This window comes from Rhea americana, unplaced genomic scaffold, assembly GCF_003343005.1.
Source record: "Rhea americana isolate MKP2758 unplaced genomic scaffold, rheAme1 scaffold_124, whole genome shotgun sequence".
Classification (NCBI taxonomy): domain Eukaryota; kingdom Metazoa; phylum Chordata; class Aves; order Rheiformes; family Rheidae; genus Rhea; species Rhea americana.
The window spans coordinates 2,538,479-2,556,277 of record NW_028185306.1 but is presented as its reverse complement, the minus strand read 5'-3'; the positions used below and the strand labels follow the sequence as shown (position 1 = coordinate 2,556,277).

The 17,799-nt window shown below is 41.1% G+C and overlaps 1 protein-coding gene across 1 annotated transcript in view; it reads right to left on the bottom strand.

The window, feature by feature from the left end:
- Positions 1-17,069, bottom strand: part of LY75 (lymphocyte antigen 75) — a 46,623-nt gene extending 29,554 nt beyond the window's left edge. The window contains exons 1-13 of the mRNA XM_085325888.1: positions 17,028-17,069; positions 15,210-15,584; positions 14,067-14,240; positions 13,627-13,791; positions 13,104-13,214; positions 11,936-12,076; positions 10,344-10,532; positions 9,374-9,531; positions 8,368-8,478; positions 7,002-7,090; positions 6,475-6,647; positions 6,067-6,263; positions 4,720-4,862 (exon numbers count right to left, since the gene is read on the bottom strand). Of these exons, the coding sequence (XP_085182014.1) occupies positions 4,720-4,862; positions 6,067-6,263; positions 6,475-6,647; positions 7,002-7,090; positions 8,368-8,478; positions 9,374-9,531; positions 10,344-10,532; positions 11,936-12,076; positions 13,104-13,214; positions 13,627-13,791; positions 14,067-14,240; positions 15,210-15,584; positions 17,028-17,040 (2,039 nt within the window). The 5' untranslated portion in view covers positions 17,041-17,069. The remainder of the gene's footprint in view (positions 1-4,719; positions 4,863-6,066; positions 6,264-6,474; positions 6,648-7,001; positions 7,091-8,367; positions 8,479-9,373; positions 9,532-10,343; positions 10,533-11,935; positions 12,077-13,103; positions 13,215-13,626; positions 13,792-14,066; positions 14,241-15,209; positions 15,585-17,027) is intronic.
- Between the last annotated feature and the right edge of the window lie 730 nt (positions 17,070-17,799).

Below are 17,799 nucleotides of genomic sequence, written 5' to 3'. Positions count from 1 at the left end.
CTTTGCTCTGCAGCCTCTACTTCTAAAAGTATTAATTTTATGCTATGTATTGACATTTATGATAACATATTGCATTCAGCTACCCTGACTAAGAAAGGTAATAGACATGAGTTTCATTTTTTAACAAGAATTAAGAATTTTCTTGCCTGGCCTTGAGAAACAGACAGGGATGGAATAAAATTACTCTTTACAACATATTAGGAAAAACTGCTCAAGAAAAAACGACCTTGGGTCTGAAGAAATTCATGCTCAAAAAAAAAAAAGTTCAGACTCAAAATATTAAAGAGGTTTCTGACCAGCAGAGGTCAGAGTTTGGGAAAAACTCCCAAAAGAGTAGAGTTGGCAAACTATCAAACTGCTTTAAGATAGACCTTGGTCAGTTTGTGAATGCAACTTCATTATGTGTTGGCCCCTGAAGGCAGGCGGATGGGCTCAGGCTCAGGCTTACTTATGTAGGCAATATTAAGAAACCCCCTGGCAATGTTAAGAAATTCTTTGGTAAGATGTGCTGCTGCCTTCCTGCACTTGTCGCTATAAAAATGCTAAACAGAGCATAAAGTATTCTAGTATTCTGCAGCTGAAACAGCTTGGGAAGACTTGAGGATGTGGTTCCAAGACATTTATTTTAGTATTGGACTGAAAAAAATTACATTCCAGCAGCGGGTTCATACAACCAGATCTGGACGCTTGCCCTTGGGATTCAAAGCTACAAAACAAATGACAGCTTAGCCCAAGGCACGTAGGCTAAGCGCATGAAATCTAAGAGCATGTTATTTGATAGGGATTTCATTAGGAGAAAAGAATCAGCCCCCAACAGATCTCCTTTGTGATGAGTATTTTTCTCACCTCTAGTACTCACCTTCTGACACTCGTGTGTCAGATAGTGTGATCACACCAGTGTGAGCTTCTCAYATTCAATATTCTTTATTCTTTTAATGATCTCACATGAGGAGCCTTTAAAGAGCCTAGATGCCTTGTATCTCTCCAGAGGGAAAACAGTGAGCCAAACATTTACAGCTTTCTAACAGCTAAGTGGCTTTTGGCAGCTTGCCTTYAGGACTTTAGGAATGAACAATCAGAGGAAAACATACAGCTAGTGAGGCATTGCTTCGCTCTCCCCTCCAAGCCATCACCTACRGGCTTAGCGTGGCTTAAGCAGCTGATCGTCACAGAGGAACATCTACTAACTAAAGCTTGAGACATTCATTTTGGAAGAATTTCCAGTAATTACCTGAGGAACTAGAGCAATTTTTCAAAGTCTTTCAATTGTTTTGGGCTTTGTGTTAAAAAAAACAAACAAATAAATAAAATCTTTCAATTTACAATAATTAGCCTGCAAATACAAAAGCTTTTCAGCTCATTTGACCCTTCTATACTAATGCACATTTTTTGCTTCTTTTGGCATTGCTAACCCGTGAACATGAGTAACTCAACCACCACTACACTAATTGACAGCACTTTTAAGCTAAAGTCAAGCCTTTTGATAACCCCCTGAAAAATATACTATCACCTTATAATGACATACATAAAAAAAAAAAAAAATCCTCCAATCATGTTAGACAAGTATAAATTAAGACGCACTCTCTACTGCAACCAAGCTTGCAGCAAGGAGTTTGGATGTACATTAGATGTCAATCTCCTCATGGCCAAACGTGTAAAATCCATCCTGTAGCCTGGTATCAAAACACATTTATCTATGCCAGAGCACTCTTTAAGGTGCATTCCTAAAACTGCCTAACACTTCGGTTTTTCTAAGTTTTCATCCTAAAAAATAGGTGCAATTTGTGCTTTCAATAGACTCCTACACTGACTGAAGATGAAAGGTGCTCCCTGCAGAATACCAGCAGCTTTTTTTCTCATATAGAACTAAAACTTGATAAGAAAACAGTAATTTTTCTACTACTGTGTTTTAACCGCTGAAACAGAAAACATTTTTTTTTGTCCCTTACATCAGCACCAACCCAAGATTAAGAGCGTAAATGAAGTTGCTTTGACTTGCAGTCACAAATTCTCAACAAGGGGCAGAATACTAACAAAAACTGGTGGCTCTGGGCCAACATCCTAACGGTGCAATTTAAAAGGGTAGTGGGAAGGGAAGGCGAGACTGCTGCTTCTGTGGCAATGCTCGCTTAAAAGTGAAACTCACTGGACCCTGGTAGGCGACTACCAGGGGCTGCASCCCATCCTGCCAATCACCCGTCCTCTAGCAGAAAGAGGGGTAGAGAAACTGCATCCATGCAATTCCTAAAACATGTATCTCAGCTTCTATTGCTGGTTCAGCTAGCGTATTGAGAATAAGGTCAGTCACTTCTTGCAAACTTAAGTATCAGAACTTGCAAACTTAAGATTCAGAGCAAATACTGAAGCAAAACTGTATATAAAAGGCAATTGCTTTATTTCCAGTAAGGTGTCCTCACTGAAATGTTATTTCAAACCAATGTAAGCTGTTACTCTCTTTGCATCCAGCATCACTGCCAGCTATAAGCTGCAGAATGCTCAGAAAAAGAATCCCAGAGAATGAGAGCAAGTTAACTAGCTCTTTTCAGCCTGTATCATGTCCCTTGAAGTAAAAATAAAAATAATGAAAAAAAAGGTTATCTCATGTTTCYTTTGCTGGCAGGCAACTTCTATTTTCCTTTCCAATGGCAATCGCCTGACTTGGCTGGAGCTGTTTTAGCTCTTATTTGCCTCTAAGGTGGAATCTGACTAAAGAACAAAATGGACTAGGCAAGCTGCCCTTTTCCTGGTGAACCAAACTGACTTTTGCTAGCATTTAAAAACAAACAGATCTCAATGAGTCACAGGAGAACTGTGCAAGAAGGGAAAAGAAAAAAAAAATCAAAACCAAAAAAGCCAAGGTGTGGCTCCTTCTGAATGACTGCACTGAATGAACAGTTTAGGTCACAGTTTGCACTGAGAAAATGCAAGGAAAACAGACAAACTCTGTGCCAATACATTGTGGCAGCCAATCACTCCTAACATTATCATAGGATGATTTCTCCCAGTTATCCAGATTATTTAATTTTGATAAAATAATTCATTTGTTTTCTTCTCTCCTTTCTCAAATGAGCTTGTTTTCAGACAAGCTACGCATAACTCTTGATCTCTAAAATACTTTATATAATCATCACCTCCAAATAATTTGGAAAAAGTTATTAAATTAGACAATTCATTGTGTTATATAAGCAAACGTAAAATAAAAAACTTCAGGCRATATCAGATATGTAGCATTTCTATACAGGAAGTTCTGCAGTGCTCGGAAAGCGGTTAGCCCAGACAAAACAAAACAAAACAACAACAAAAGCATTCTGGTTTGCATTATACTTGACACACACAGAACTACAGTTCTGACTGCAAAGGCAGTTAATGTTATACTCAATATATCGCCCACCATTAACGTTCTGACAGAATGTTACTGAAGTACTGTGACCCTCCTTCTTTCGGGCTACGTTTGATTCTTCTGAAATCTGGGAACTGCAGTAGCATCCTGTGTCAGCTGACTTGCTGGGAAAAAAAAAAGTCTTTGAACTCCTAACTAAAAATGGCCACTAACTATAATTAATACCAGACACAGTCAGTAAGCTGAAAAGTGATATYAACTTCTTATACTAAGAAGGAAACAAAAATAAGTTAATTCTCTAATCATGTTTCATAGCGTATTAGGTAAAATAATACTAAATTTGTAACTGCAGAACARTATAATAAGAATTATAGCTAGAAATAATTTGTTCACTAATTTCTATTTAAGGGACATTAATCACTTTAGCAAAGGAGTCACAAGTGGCTTTCATACAAGCTGAACAATCTATTTATAGAGCATATGGGTTTGCTTTTCTCTTTTATTGACATAAATATTGATTGGGTAATTTTCATGATTTATGCATTTTTTTCTAGATAAACTGGATTTTCAAGCAAGCATCTCTTCAGTCATCAAGAATTAAAATTTATCAGAGTGCYGTACTTTGATAGCTTTTAAAATAATTCTGATAGAGTTTGTGGGTGAGAAGTTTAGATCATATAACTGGCAGCATTTCAGTTTAAGCTGGCAGAAGTTCTGCAAGACCAGGCTGCCAATCAAAAAACACACTGCACAAGAACCTGACATCACACCAGCGCCTAGTAAAGCTTTGCGGTGACAGTTTCTTTGATTACAAAACCGTGTAAGAGTCAATTTATTGATACCAGAAAAATCAACACGCTCATTTAATACCCATGCAGTATTATTGCATTTATGCCAAACAGAATCTGTGCCAGCCAGACTGCTGCACACTGTATTATTCACACGTTCAAAAGATAGGACCCAATTTAGTTAGGAAGCATTTAATAAATAAAGATAAGACCTATCTGAAAAACTGAAATAATAGCTCACTTCTAAAGAACRTATCAGTGAAGAACAGAAACAACTATCACCCAGCTGCACCAAAATCCAACACAAAGTAGGAAACTACTTGTTACAACATAGGCTAATCTTCCCTTGAAGATGCTTAAAGCAAATCTTTCTCTCGCACTCCCTCTAGCAATGTGAAAAGCCTGCCTAAGCTGTACTCCTTTGACATTTTCCAGGAAGGCAGTGACACGACCAGCAGTTCAAACACCCTATCTAGCTGTTTTTACAGCGAGAAACACACTGGATGTACACTGTCTCATACTTGCCATTTGGGGTCAGCAGCAGCATTTGCTATCTACTGCTGCGCCTGAAATCAAAAACACATTGGTTACCTGATAATTTTTCTCAGGATAGAATGAAGCACCTTGATTTCTTCTGAATGACTAAAACTAGGCAGGTGGCCTCCCAGGGCTTCACAGAACCTTTCTGCCTCTTCCCACGTCCTGGTCCTCAGCACTCGTTCACTGTGGAAGAACTTCACAAGAGCCAAAAGTCAGCGTGACAAACAGCAGAAGTGACAGCATTTCTAAAGCACCTGCACGACTCAAATATAGACACAGTATGTAGGCATGAATAATTGGTATTTCTATGGGGAGCACATTAGACTTTAAGTGTCATTTCTTAACAGTTTTTTCTATTTTGTTTGACAACAGCCCGAATCTGAAGTGTTTTCCAAGGCTGCAGAGGATAATACATAGGAATATGTATTCCTATGTATGGAAAATGTATATTTATTTTATTTTTATATATATGTGTCTGTGTGCGTGCGTGTGTGTGTGTGTGTATTTATTATATGTATATTAACCTCATAAAATTCACAAAGGGCAAGTGCAGGGTCCTGCACCTAGGGAGGAATAACCCCATGCACCACTACAGGCTGGGGGCTGACCTCCTGGAGTCAGGACCTGGGAGTGCTGGTGGATGACAAGTTGACCATGAGCCAGCAATGTGCCCTTGTGGCCAAGAAGGCCAATGGTGTCCTGGGCTGCATTGGGAAGAGTGTTGCCAGCAGGTCGAGGGAGGTGATCCTGCCCCTCTACTCAGCCCTGGTGAGGCCTCATCTCAAGTACTGTGTCCAGTTCTGGGCTCCCCAGTACAAGAGAGACATGGAGCTACTGSAGAGAGTCCAGCGTAGGGCTACGAAGATGATCAGAGGGCTGGAGCATCTGCCCTACGAGGAACGGCTGTGAGAGCTGGGCCTCTTCAGCCTGGGGAAGAGAAGACTGAGAGGGGAGCTTACCAATGTCTACAAATACCTTGGGGGTGAGGGGGAGTGTCAAGGGGCCGGGGCCAAACTCTTTTCAGYGGTGCCATGCRACAGGACAAGAGGCAACGGGCACAAACTGATACACAGGAAGTTCCAYCTGAATACRAGGAGGAATTTCTATACTGAGAGTGACAGAGCACTGGAAGAGGTTGTCCAGAGAGGTTGTGGAGTCTCCTTCTCTGGARATAYTCAAAACCTRCCTGGATGCTACCCTGTCTAACAYGGTCTAGGCRACCCTGCTTGAGCAGGAAGGTTGGACTAGATGATCTCCAGAGGTCCCTTCCAACCTCAACATGCTATATAGCTGCTGTGGAATATCCTTCAGAGCAGCAGAGAGYCATAAAATGGCTAATCACACCCTTGCTGCAAGACGGTAGTGGACAACTAACACCCAGCAGGAGTAACATTTTACCTTGTAGCAGGCAAGGCCAGATCCATTGTGCCACCCAGGAGGACAGGGATCAGTTGGCTTTGGGAGCACTTCTGGTTCCTTGGGCGGCCCAATGTATTTTTTGCAGATGGAAAATGCTTTAGTCGTTTTACAGTCTTTAGTTTCCCACTTTCCGAGAAACTTCCCGCTGGGCATGGCCACGCATCCTCCTGAAAACTCTAAGATTGAAGCCAACAAAAGAAGCACTTAAAACTATTGACTGGTTTTCAAAAAATGCATAGGTTTCTGAATAACTACTTTACGTTATCCTTTTGAGAGTCCTTTAATATGGTACTCCAACATTTGCTCAGTGTCAAATGATAACATGCTGGTTTTGTTGTTGTGGGTTTTTTCGGGTTGTTTTGTTTTGTTTTTAACTGTTAAATTTACCTGGTTGCATTGAATTCCAGTTAGTGTATGTCACAGCTTCACTTTTATCYCCATCCACTGTACCCCAAGAATATATTCCTGATTGGCTAATATCTTGCAAGCCGATCCAGAAGTATTTTTCTTCAATTTTGCTGTATTTCCTGATTAAACTGTTTATAAATTCTTGTTCAAATCTGAAAATGCACAATTAATTCAAGTCAGTATTAGAAAGACAGCTAAAGCTATCAAGTCAATTTGAAAACCAGACATACTACAAGAATTACTTCAAGTGATTGTATAGGCAGCCCCATGTGTACTGTACTCTACAAGAACTGTATTTCTAAATACTCTAGAGCGAATATTACCATCCATTATGGGTCAGCAGGCTGGGAGCTAAYATGCTTCCCAGAAGGTTCTATAATGTAGGGGTTTTCTTGTTTATTTGTTTGGATTTTTACAGTGTCTAGCTCACAGAGGTCTTAATCTCTGACTGAATCTTCAGGATCTTACTGTAAAATATGCACACAAATCACAGAGTTGTACTTTACCTGTTCACTACTGTAAGATTGCACTGTACTCCAAATGATACTTCCGTTTTATAAATCTTGTAACAGAAGTTTCCGTGTCTCTCCCACCCCTGGTTAGAGATTGAAAGACRTATTTATATATAACAGCATAATTTAGGCATTATGATCTCTCCTGTGTCCYGGAAAGAAATCACTGCTAACACTGGTTGGTGCCGATAAGCTGACACACAATATACAAAAAAGAAATGCAGCACATCAGACGTTCATTTGCTCTGTCAGGGAGGAAATAAGATATAAAGGATATATATTGCAGTATCCATATTCCGGATGAGGAATAGAAAATGAAACCCTCAGATTCTGAGTTCCGGGAAGTAATTCAACCACAGGAGTAAAATACAGCACTGTTTTAGCTTGACTGTGCACAGAGTTTTCTGATTGCTATGCGCATTCAGAGACACAAGGGTGACAGCCTAGTGCCATTCAAAACAATAGGAGTTTTGATGCTGTTCCACCAAGGCCAGGATTCAAACAGAGAAATGATAAAAGGCTGTCATTAGTATTGCTTTACTTAAAAGGGACAAAACAAAAACACTTTTATACCAAAAATTTGTGAACTAGCAAAAAATACTCACTTTTCAGATCTTTTCCCTTGTATCTACACTGAAATTTCAAGGAATTTTAATTTTCTTATAACACGTTACCTCTTTGCTAGCCTACCAGTGCTGTTGATATCTGAATATCAAAGAAAGCCATGATTCCACATGCTGGCAGTCTTTGAAGACACAGTGAAAATACCCTCAAGTTGTGCAGAAAGATAATGGGCAAATGTGTTTTCAGTTGCAGGCATTATGCCACACTGAAGCAAGCTTGGAAGTATCTGTAAAGACCACCCCAAGACTGTTCAAAACAGAAAAGTCTGCAAGCCTTATTTATGTTTTAACACATGTTGTACTAAACAAAGCAAAACTTTATTTAAGCCAAAGAACAAAAGGGAGCCAAGTGAAACAAACAGAAACCTAATCTTTTTCATTTATCAGTCTCCGCATATCCCTACCCTAAATTCAAAAAGTGTATTTAAAGCAAAAACCACATAGCAAACAGCATTAATGATAACCTATCTAGTAAAAACTATTTTTTTTAATACACAAATAAAATGCAACATCTCCTTCCTGGCTCCAAAGCTCATACTTTCCCCCATAAATAGAGTGCTAAGGTACCCAGAGCCTGGTTAGAAGAATATGAAAGTGTACCAAATTTGACGTTTATCCTTTTTAAGCTAAGGTGTTGATTTTATTTTAGAGGTTAGCATGCAAGAAGGTAGAGGAAATAAGTAACTTTATGCAGGCTTCTGAACTAAGTGAAGGTAAAAGAAATAGACTTTTATTACCTCTTTCAACGAGCAACTTTTATCTGATTTTGTATCATTCAAAATCTCTCCTTTTTTTTTGCATACATATTTCAATTTTTCTTCACAGGATTTGACTCTCCAATGTCCCAACTGTTAGAAGGCAAAGAAAAAAGGTGCTTAGAAGTCCAAAATCTTCTMATTTACGCAGTGCAGGCAGAGTTTTCAGAAGGAGGAAAGGCAGGATGCCTGGGTTACTTGCAGCAGCAGTGGCAAAAGCGCCRGAGGTGGGATGCCCTGGATTACATGCACGCGTGCACGTGTCGAATGGCAAGTGAAAGCCAGCAACACAGACACGGGAAAGCTCAGCATCGCCCGTGGAAGCGGCAGGAAGGGGCCAGGGTGGTGCTAACCGGAGGGCAGGGGTGCAGGGGGATCTCGGCTCGCCTGGGGTGGGGGGACACTTCGGAGAAGTGGGACACAGAGCTTTGCTGCCAGCCGGAAAACAGCCCCGGCTTTCCACTGTCTCCAGGAGAACGGGACGCGGCTCTGCTCGTCCTCGACCACCGAGCACGGCACCCGTCCCGTTCTCTCACCTACATATCTCGCTACACTTCCTTACAGTGGCCCACATCGGTCCTGGAGATGACCGAATCCAGCTTTTGCTTTCAATACCTCAGCCCACTTCCTTCCTAGCTCTTTGCCACAGCCATGCAAGGATGTGGTAACCAAAAACACAGAGCGACACAGGCAATCAGCTGGCCAACAGCAGCGGCAGTCTCAGAGCTGTGAGCAGGGTGTTTTCCATTCTTTGCAGCAAACGATCGTGCAGACAAACTAGCAAGTGATGGCTAAATAACGTTACAAAATTTGCTTTTAGAAAAGTGATTTTTAATCATTTTGAAGATATGGCTAATTTATCTGTATTTTAAAGATTAATCTGGAAGTAAGATCAGTTACCTGATTTTCTCCCCTCTTTGCTCTCACACACATCAATGTTGCCTCTCCTATGATGAAAAAACCTATCAAACCAACACTTTATTCCTACCTCTCCTGAATAGGACACACAGTTAGGAGTTGTGTTAAAAGGAACTTTTGGTTCATTCTGATCCCAATAGGTGAAAAATACAGTTGAGCCATCTGACCATTTGAACAAGGCTGGTACACCTTCATTCCTGAGACCCGTCCATATTTCCTCTTTCACATCTGTAATTTAAAATAAGGACAAAACTATAGCTTCAGAATAATATACAAGCTAACTGTAAAGGAGCATGAAGTCAGCAAAATCAAGTTTTTAATCACTGTAATGAACAGAATGGGAATTTGAAATACATTTATTACATTTTTTCATAAATTACAGTCATGAATATAYGTTTTACACAGAAGGTAACAAATAACAGGGAAAAAATACAAAAATAAACACACAAGGACAAAAAAATCCTCATTCAAAATCTCATTTGTAGAGTGCAGACAGAGAGATTACACCACAGAGTACCAATAATGTTGATTAGTTCAGTGACCCAGCAGTCAAATATTGACCCAAACATCTACAACTCTCTCTGAATGAGAAAATTAAACACAAACTATTAGGAAAATAGAAAGTTAGCCCACTAAGACATAAAAATAAATAAAACTGATCAGATAAAAATTAATGTGGATGGGAGGAAAAAAGGGGGGAAAAAAAACAGACTTTAGTGTGTTACGTACTTTGACATTAAAGTCAGTGTAATGCTTCCTCTGAAATCAGTGAAGCAACATAGCTCCACTAAGCCTCTACTCTTTCACTTAAACTGTTGATACATTAATTTCAGTTCTTACAGTGATAATATTCACTTTGCTCTTCCGGAAGAGCTAATACAGAGGGGCTGGACCTGAACGCTGACCCACGGCACGAGCCTGGCATTAGCTCCTTGCTCTGAAAGCTGGAGGTCACGACAACCCAGCACACRGGAAGCGCTTTGTAATTTAAGGTGCACAGCACTCGGCGTTTGACCTTTACGCCAAGTACCCCAACTTACCACTACGAAGCTTCGTAACGACCAGCTCGACATCCGCTAACGACTGCAAGCTGATGAAGTTGCTCTGGTTTGCCTTGCACAACTCTCGCGCTGTACCCCAAGGTGCCGGGTTGCTCACCAGCACGTAGCAGAAGCCGTTGTGCGGAAGCCAGCCCGGATCACAGCGAGTCTCCAAGTGTCTCCAAAACTCTGACGGTAAAGAGAAAGTTAATTAGAGGCCTTTCTTTCACACCAAATAGTCTGCTGTGAGAGGTTTGTTTTGCTTTGTTTTTTTCCATGTTTTAAATCTTGCAGCACCTTGAAAACAGCCAGAAAACAGCAATCAGAATGTGTTCACAGATAAATAGTACAGCTCTTCAGTACTAACGTTTTGAGACAGCATCACACTATAGTGAAGCCAATAGTCTTGACTGAGCAGYGTTATGGGGATTAGTAACATTTTGGAGCAATAATGTGGGCACAAGAAGAAAGAAGTTAGCAGCAGTGAAAGTAAAAAGCTGGAAGTCATTTTGGTTTTRGGGTAAGCAAAAGTTTCAGACGTAATTAAAGCAAGATTTCAGAGGCAAACAGAGGCAAAACAAGTTACTTTATTGGAGGGCAGCAGCTTCAACAAAAAGTTGGTTGTTTTGTTCAGGCAGGAGTTTGCACTTTTATATTGCATTATTATYTATATGCATTGCAGTACTATGCAGAAGACCAATTTTGCATAGCTCATAAGTAAACAAATGCTTAGGTTTAAATATTTTTTTCCTGAATATTCACTATTTCAAGAATTCAAACTATTTTATGTATGCTGAATAAGGTATATTTTACAAACCTTTCTTGTTCAAAACATAGTATAAAATATGCCAATCACAAGAATGAACACTAGTAAAATCTCCACCTATCCAGCTGAAGAGTCAGAGAACAGACAAGGACGGTTATCTGACAACTGGCTTTCTAGCAATCATTTATAACTTTGAAGCAGTTTAGTTAAATTTGAACTGCTTATCCAATTTTYTTCCTCAGTAAAGGCACATGCCTCCCCAGGGGAGCTGGAAAAATCATGCTGCAGCCAAGGATACTTGGTGATACTTTCCGTCCACTGGACACAGCTTCAGCCCTCTTATCCTCTACTCCTCCCTACATCCAAGGACACTTGCCTCTTCCCGTGAAAATTTCCTACAAAAGCCCCACAGACGTGAGCCCTGGGAACAGGGCAAGGCCAAAGTACACATGGGAGAGCAGGCAGCGGACACGGGAAGGGTCGGACGTCCAGGTGTAGRCAATCGGCTAAGAGCATGGACACGGGCAGATGTCACACTTGGACAGCAAGTGTGCATGCATACGTGCGTGTTTGGGGAAAGGCAGAATCTAGCCTTAAATTGTTTTGTTTTTCCTATTCTGTTACTGATGGCTATTAAAAGATAAAATTAATTACACACTGGGCCAGCTACCAACTCGGGCACTCTTCGCTTCCAGTGCTGGGCTTGGTTTCAAAGGATAGTAAGATCACTTGACAACTCACATATGAGTTCAGTTTGATCTAAGCCCCAGATAGGTCATTTCTCTCATATTAACATACAAAACCAAACATATACAAGCTGTCCTACCTGGCAATTGCAAAACCTCTTTGGATGACTTCTTGCAAACGTAGGGAAGTGGAGTCCCACAGTGGTAACTCTGCCACTGACCTGAGGTAGCATTCATCACCACACAGCTAGTCCCATCCAAAGGCGAAAAATTCTGCATATCTATGGACAGAAAGAAATAAAAATAGAAGAGCACAAGTTATCGAACACTAAGTTATCTAAGCCATCATTAGACTGCTGTTTTTCTTTCTTTTTTTTTTTTTAATTTTCAATACAGGATATATAAAGGACTAATAATAAAGGAATACTTTACATATCGTCATATTACAGCATCTCACATTTGAAGAACGTAACATGCTTTGAATGAAGGCACACAAAGTTGTGGGAGAGAGAAAGCTACAGAATTGAAGAATTCCAGTGTTTAATCCTATAACCAGGAGGAATGTTCTATTTACAACACAACAGACCCTTGGCTGAGCACTTTCCCAGACTACGCACATCTCAGGGGAGAGCCCTTTTTGCAGCCTCCAGTTTCCTTTCACAGCGCCAGTCCAACCCCACTCCCGCTGCAGCTCAGCACCCTCTCCCAACCCTCACCTTAAGAGAAGCCTTAGGCATGGCCTCAAACTAAAAACGTTACAAAGAAGAACTCTTTTTGCAGCCCCTTTCCAGTGCTACCTTTTGGCTTTCTCTTTCTGTGAGCCCTGACACAAATCTGCGCTGCTCCCTGCACACCGCCCCGCAGCTCTCCCCACGCAGGGTCCAGCCAGCCCTCAGCGGAGGAGGCTCGGGGAACATCTTACTGCTGGCATTAACTTCCTCGTGGGAGGGTACAGACTTCCTGCACACTGCTCAATACTGTAATGTTTGAGGGAAGTCAATGCCATTCTGTCAGCAGGAAAAGAMATTTAGCAACAGAACATACAACTACTCTAGCTGCTAAAATGGGTCACAAAGATCCTATTTAAGTTATGTCTTTACTAGGTATTTATTAACCCAATCTTCCATAAATACAGAATGAGTGCAGACAGCAAGATTCATTATTTAGGAAGAAAGGCTGTTTCTCAACTTTTAATAGCAATGGAACAGCAGTGTTTGTTTTGATGAAGTCCAATGGGAAAAAGAAAACACAAAACAAAATACTAGCTGATGTAGTGAAAATTATTAATATCATCAGAAACATCATTACCTGGGTGCCAGTTSAGAAAATTCAACGGTTTGTGATCTGACCACTGCCAACCTCCAGAAATGTCCAACTGATTTAAGCCAATCCAAAAGATCTCAGCAATGTCATCCTTAGCTGGAGATTTTTTGAAGAAAATAATTAGTACAAAATGCTCATCATTTATTAGTCACTTAATTTTAAAATTGCATTTATTTGAGGAAAAAACCTGCTACTATAAATTGTACACACAACTCCTCTTGAACTTAAGAGGAATTCCTCGCATTCACCCACCCAGCTCATTACGAACACAAATAGGAGCCAGCCACTATAATTAAAAAGCACACAGCTAAATAAAAAAAAAGTCTCTAGAATGAGTTTAGCAACTCATTTTTACTATGCAAATTAAAGTATCATAGGGTTTTAAGCATCAAGAAGTTTCAACCCAGAATTTTAAGAYTGAAACTAAAATGCTACCTTCACTTAATGTCATTTGTCAAGATTTTCTAAGAAATCTATAAGATTTTCTTATGCCAATAATTATACCTACCTTGTATGTAACTTAATTCAGTTGCATCTTGGATGCTAAGTAAATCACCTCCTTGTCTTTGGCATGAAATATAAGCTTCTTTCCAAGAAAGAGCAGACTGCGTATTAAACTGGTAGCAGCTTTCAGAGCCTGGATCATGTTCCCAGATATCATGACAGCCATCCTCTGCTTAAAGCAAGCACATGATACTTGTAACTATAGCTATACTGAAATGGCAYGAAGTTGCAAAACAACAATTTTAAACAGAGAATTTCTATGTATATTTATACTGAAATCAGACATACTGCAAAGTAAAGGTGCACTGACTGCTCTACCAACACTGCAGTAGAAAAGGAATCTGTTTTACACAGCTTAACAGCGAGGTGCTACGCCAAGGTGGAGCTACACATACATGAAGCGACAGGACTCTTTTAGGACATCTATTTAGAAACCCAACGTGCCTGGTTGTAAGCAGATTCCCCACTTGCCATCATGGGTATAATCTTCAGACGTGGCGCACCATTTACCACCCGCGTGCGTTTCATCCTGAACGCAGTCGTGATGCCAGGTCTTGTTATACAGAAAGGGGAACTCRCAGGGCTTTCCGTAGGAGTTCCCATCTCTGGTATAAACCTCTAAGAAAAAGCAAGCAAAGTAGGTAAAGTCATCTGGGGGAGGAAAGGACAGCAAATAAGTGTTACTGTTTGTACAGACACAGTCAACTTCAAAGTACGCGAATTACACTTGTGGTCTGAAAACACCATATTGTAATGTTAAAGATGACATACAGCAATGCCAGAACTGAAAGACGTGAGAGGAAATTATTCTTCTGTGCTCTTTTTCTTCTGAGCATGGCATAACACATCAGAAACACGTTTCTGTCTTCCTGGTAAGTTAGGGATAGACAAGTTTTCCTAAGGAAATCCAGATGATGTGCACAGAGTACTACAGAGCAAGGTGGTAGGAAATCAATATATGCAGGAAAAGGAAAGCAAATTTCAAACGGGAGCCTACCGGCCACTTCGAACAACTCAAATACAAAGAAAACTCTGCTATCAAATAGGACACAAAGTGTTCACCATTTCTGCCAATTCTTTTTTGGAAATTTCAAGTGAGACCAGCCTGCAGGRCAGTGGAGAGAATATGAGAGTAAAGGAAACTGATGGTTCCTGACAGCCCAAGAGGCTGYGAGTTAGGATTAACACCAAATTTGACTGTACAGCCTACCAGGGAAAAATATATCCTTAAATCCTCTCACTTAGGTTAGCAGCAAAATTTCCACCCACTGTGAAGAGGACAGCTACAGTTCTGACAACGGGTGGTTGGTATTTTGTCATTTAAAAGAGCCTCACAGGACTAAGAAAGCCACTCACTTAAAAAAAAGTGTTTTTTTTTAAGGCAGAAGGGGTTTTTTTTGTTTTTTTTTTCTTAAAAATGGTGAAGTTTCATACCCAAATATCAGTATCTTGCTGCAGCAAAACATCCTATTGCTTTGTTGCTTTGCTCCTTTACACGATTAATTTTAAGTAATTATTGGCATAGACTTATAGCAAAAAGTCCTCACCAAAAGCCTGTGCTTCCTCCAAGCCCCTGTGCAAACTTACCGTGGTAAGGATATTGACATATGTCATCAGAGGAACTATTGCTTCTCCACTGGTCTGATGCRTTTATGCTTGCAGTTACAAAAGTACCTTTGATGGTCACCTTGTACTGAGACGCACCAAGGATGGAAGCGTCAGCACATCGCCACCAGAGCATGAGCTCTGAGTTACAGTCAACCATTCTCAGGCGAGAYGGCGATTTGGTGAATATATCGAGTCCCAGGCACTGCTGAGACCCCAAATGAAAAAGGCGATTCTGGGATACCCATTTCCAYAAAGCTTCACTTGTCCCCTCGCAGTCAGCTATCACTAGCCGTGAGTTTTTAACTTGTATGCACTTGTTCTGTACGTCATGACGAATGGTGAATGCATCATTGCCTGTGTATGAACACATAAATATTCACATATAGGTGTGATTAAGTATCGCTTTCACTGGAAGCTTGTTTTTAAAAGTACGATCACATTCTGAGATAAGCTACCAGGAAGGTACTGAAATTGCTGGTTATACATTATGCAATGTTTCTCACATAAGTTGCAGATTACTAGTAAGTACATTTTCCTGTTCCCCAGTGAGTATCTTCTATTTAAGGAACAAAAACAACAGAAAACCTTTTTTCAAACTGGTTATAAAATGAAATGACAAATGAAACCTTTTTCTAAGCCCAATTCTATCAATGGAAATTCTTTTAATTTTAATGCATACTGATTGGATTAATTCTCGATTAATTTGCAAGCTCACTCAGTCAAAAAACGTCTTCATGTCCATAGACATGACTAAATGCAGTAACACACAGGCAGGCAGCATAAAATACATTTAGTAATAGTCTTTACTCAATACTTCTCTTTTTTAAGCCTCTTAGGTGGTACACAGCATGACAGGCTCGTATTTGAACCAATTTGTGGGTACAACTGCAGTATTACTTTAAAATAATTTTTTCTAAAGCATCATTTCTGGAAAAGAGTTTTGAAAGAATATTTGTCWCTCTGCAAAAAGTAAAGTGAAGCAGGGCTCTGAATACACTACACAAAGCCGCAGGAGTTATCACCTGCAAAACAATACAGGAACACTAGTTCCATTAGTTCCATTTTCAACTTTGTATGTCACTAAAAATCATTTTAAACAGATACAGATAGCTCTACTGAGATAAGCTGACACCTGTGCCAGTATAAAAAYACTTTTGTGTAAAGTGGCAGGAGGTTTAAGCTAAATGGGGGGGAAGCCCTGAAACCATTTTTATGCCACAAATAAAGATGTTCCCACAGTATAAAACTTTCACTGACCAGGCTGAAAAGTAACTATGCTGTCTCAGACTCACAAGGCTACCACTATGCTGCTTAAAAGAAGGAATCTGCTGAGTAGTGTTTTGTATTTAATAATAATGCACTGTCAATCACATTCTTACTGCCCTTTTCCTTTTTTTAAAATGGCTTAATAATAGGCTTGGCTGAACAGCAAGGAAAATATTCAGTGATGTTGTTCTGTGAATTTTACCACTATTTCCCAGTATACCAATGAATTTTCCATTGTGTAAGTGCCAAACAGTATCTAAATGGTACTGAGTTGGTAAAACTGCGAAGAAGAAWCTCAGTGACCCACTTGAGCGACTTTGCCCAAGCAGCACATTTTAACCAACCCTCTCTTTAACCCTCTCTATTAACTAAGCAGTTTTAACCAACAAATCCTGCTTTTATRGTCTCTTGTCATGCTGTGCTTTTCCATCATCACATCTGCTTTCACTATTTGCTTTATAATCTCTCCCCTATGGATTTTCTTCTCCTTTKCCACTTTTTGTGACATGTCCCCTACTTCTTCTCAGGCACCTCTTTTCCTCATTCTTCTTTCACTTCTTCCCACATAATCTTCGTTCTTACATCAAAAAAAACCCACTTCTTAAAATTTCCCCAGAAAAACTACAGGTATTTTCTCACCAAGTTTCTTTGTGTAATAATTTTCCAACCAGTATTAACATCAGTGCTCAATTATTCCTGCTAGGAAATTTTACCGGGCATCTTTTAGCTGCCAAACTGAGCCTGTTACTGCAGAAGGATATAAAAATATACGAGGCGCAGCTGTTCAGTGAAAAGGCTGCGCGTGTCCCCCACCAAGCTCGCGGCTTCAGCTATCGGGAATCCGCTAGACACGGAACTTGCCAAGCCGCTGTGCCCGGGGAAGGGGAATAAAACCAGCGGCAAGTATCAGGCCGCGCGGGTTTCCGCAGCTGCCGCGCTCCTGCCCCGCGGGGCAGCAGAGCCGCCGGGGAACTTCGCCCCTCCACGCTACCGAAACTTTCGCCGCGGCGCCGTGCGGGCAGCGGAGCCCTTGCGCCATCCGCGCTCCCAGCGCGCGGCCGGGGCAGACGGAGGACGCGCAGGTGCGCCCCAGGCTTAACCCCCGCGGCGGGCGGGCAGCCGCGCTCCCCCGCGGAGCGACGCGCACCGCCGCGGCTGCCCCCTCCATCGCGCCTCCTTGCGCCTCCCCCACGCGGCTTCCACCCAGCCGGGCTCTGCCACCTTGCGCAACCCTTCCGCGGCCGCGCAGCGCCTCCCTCCCGCCCAGCTAGGTGGGCGCCGGCTTACCTGGGCCGTCCCGGCG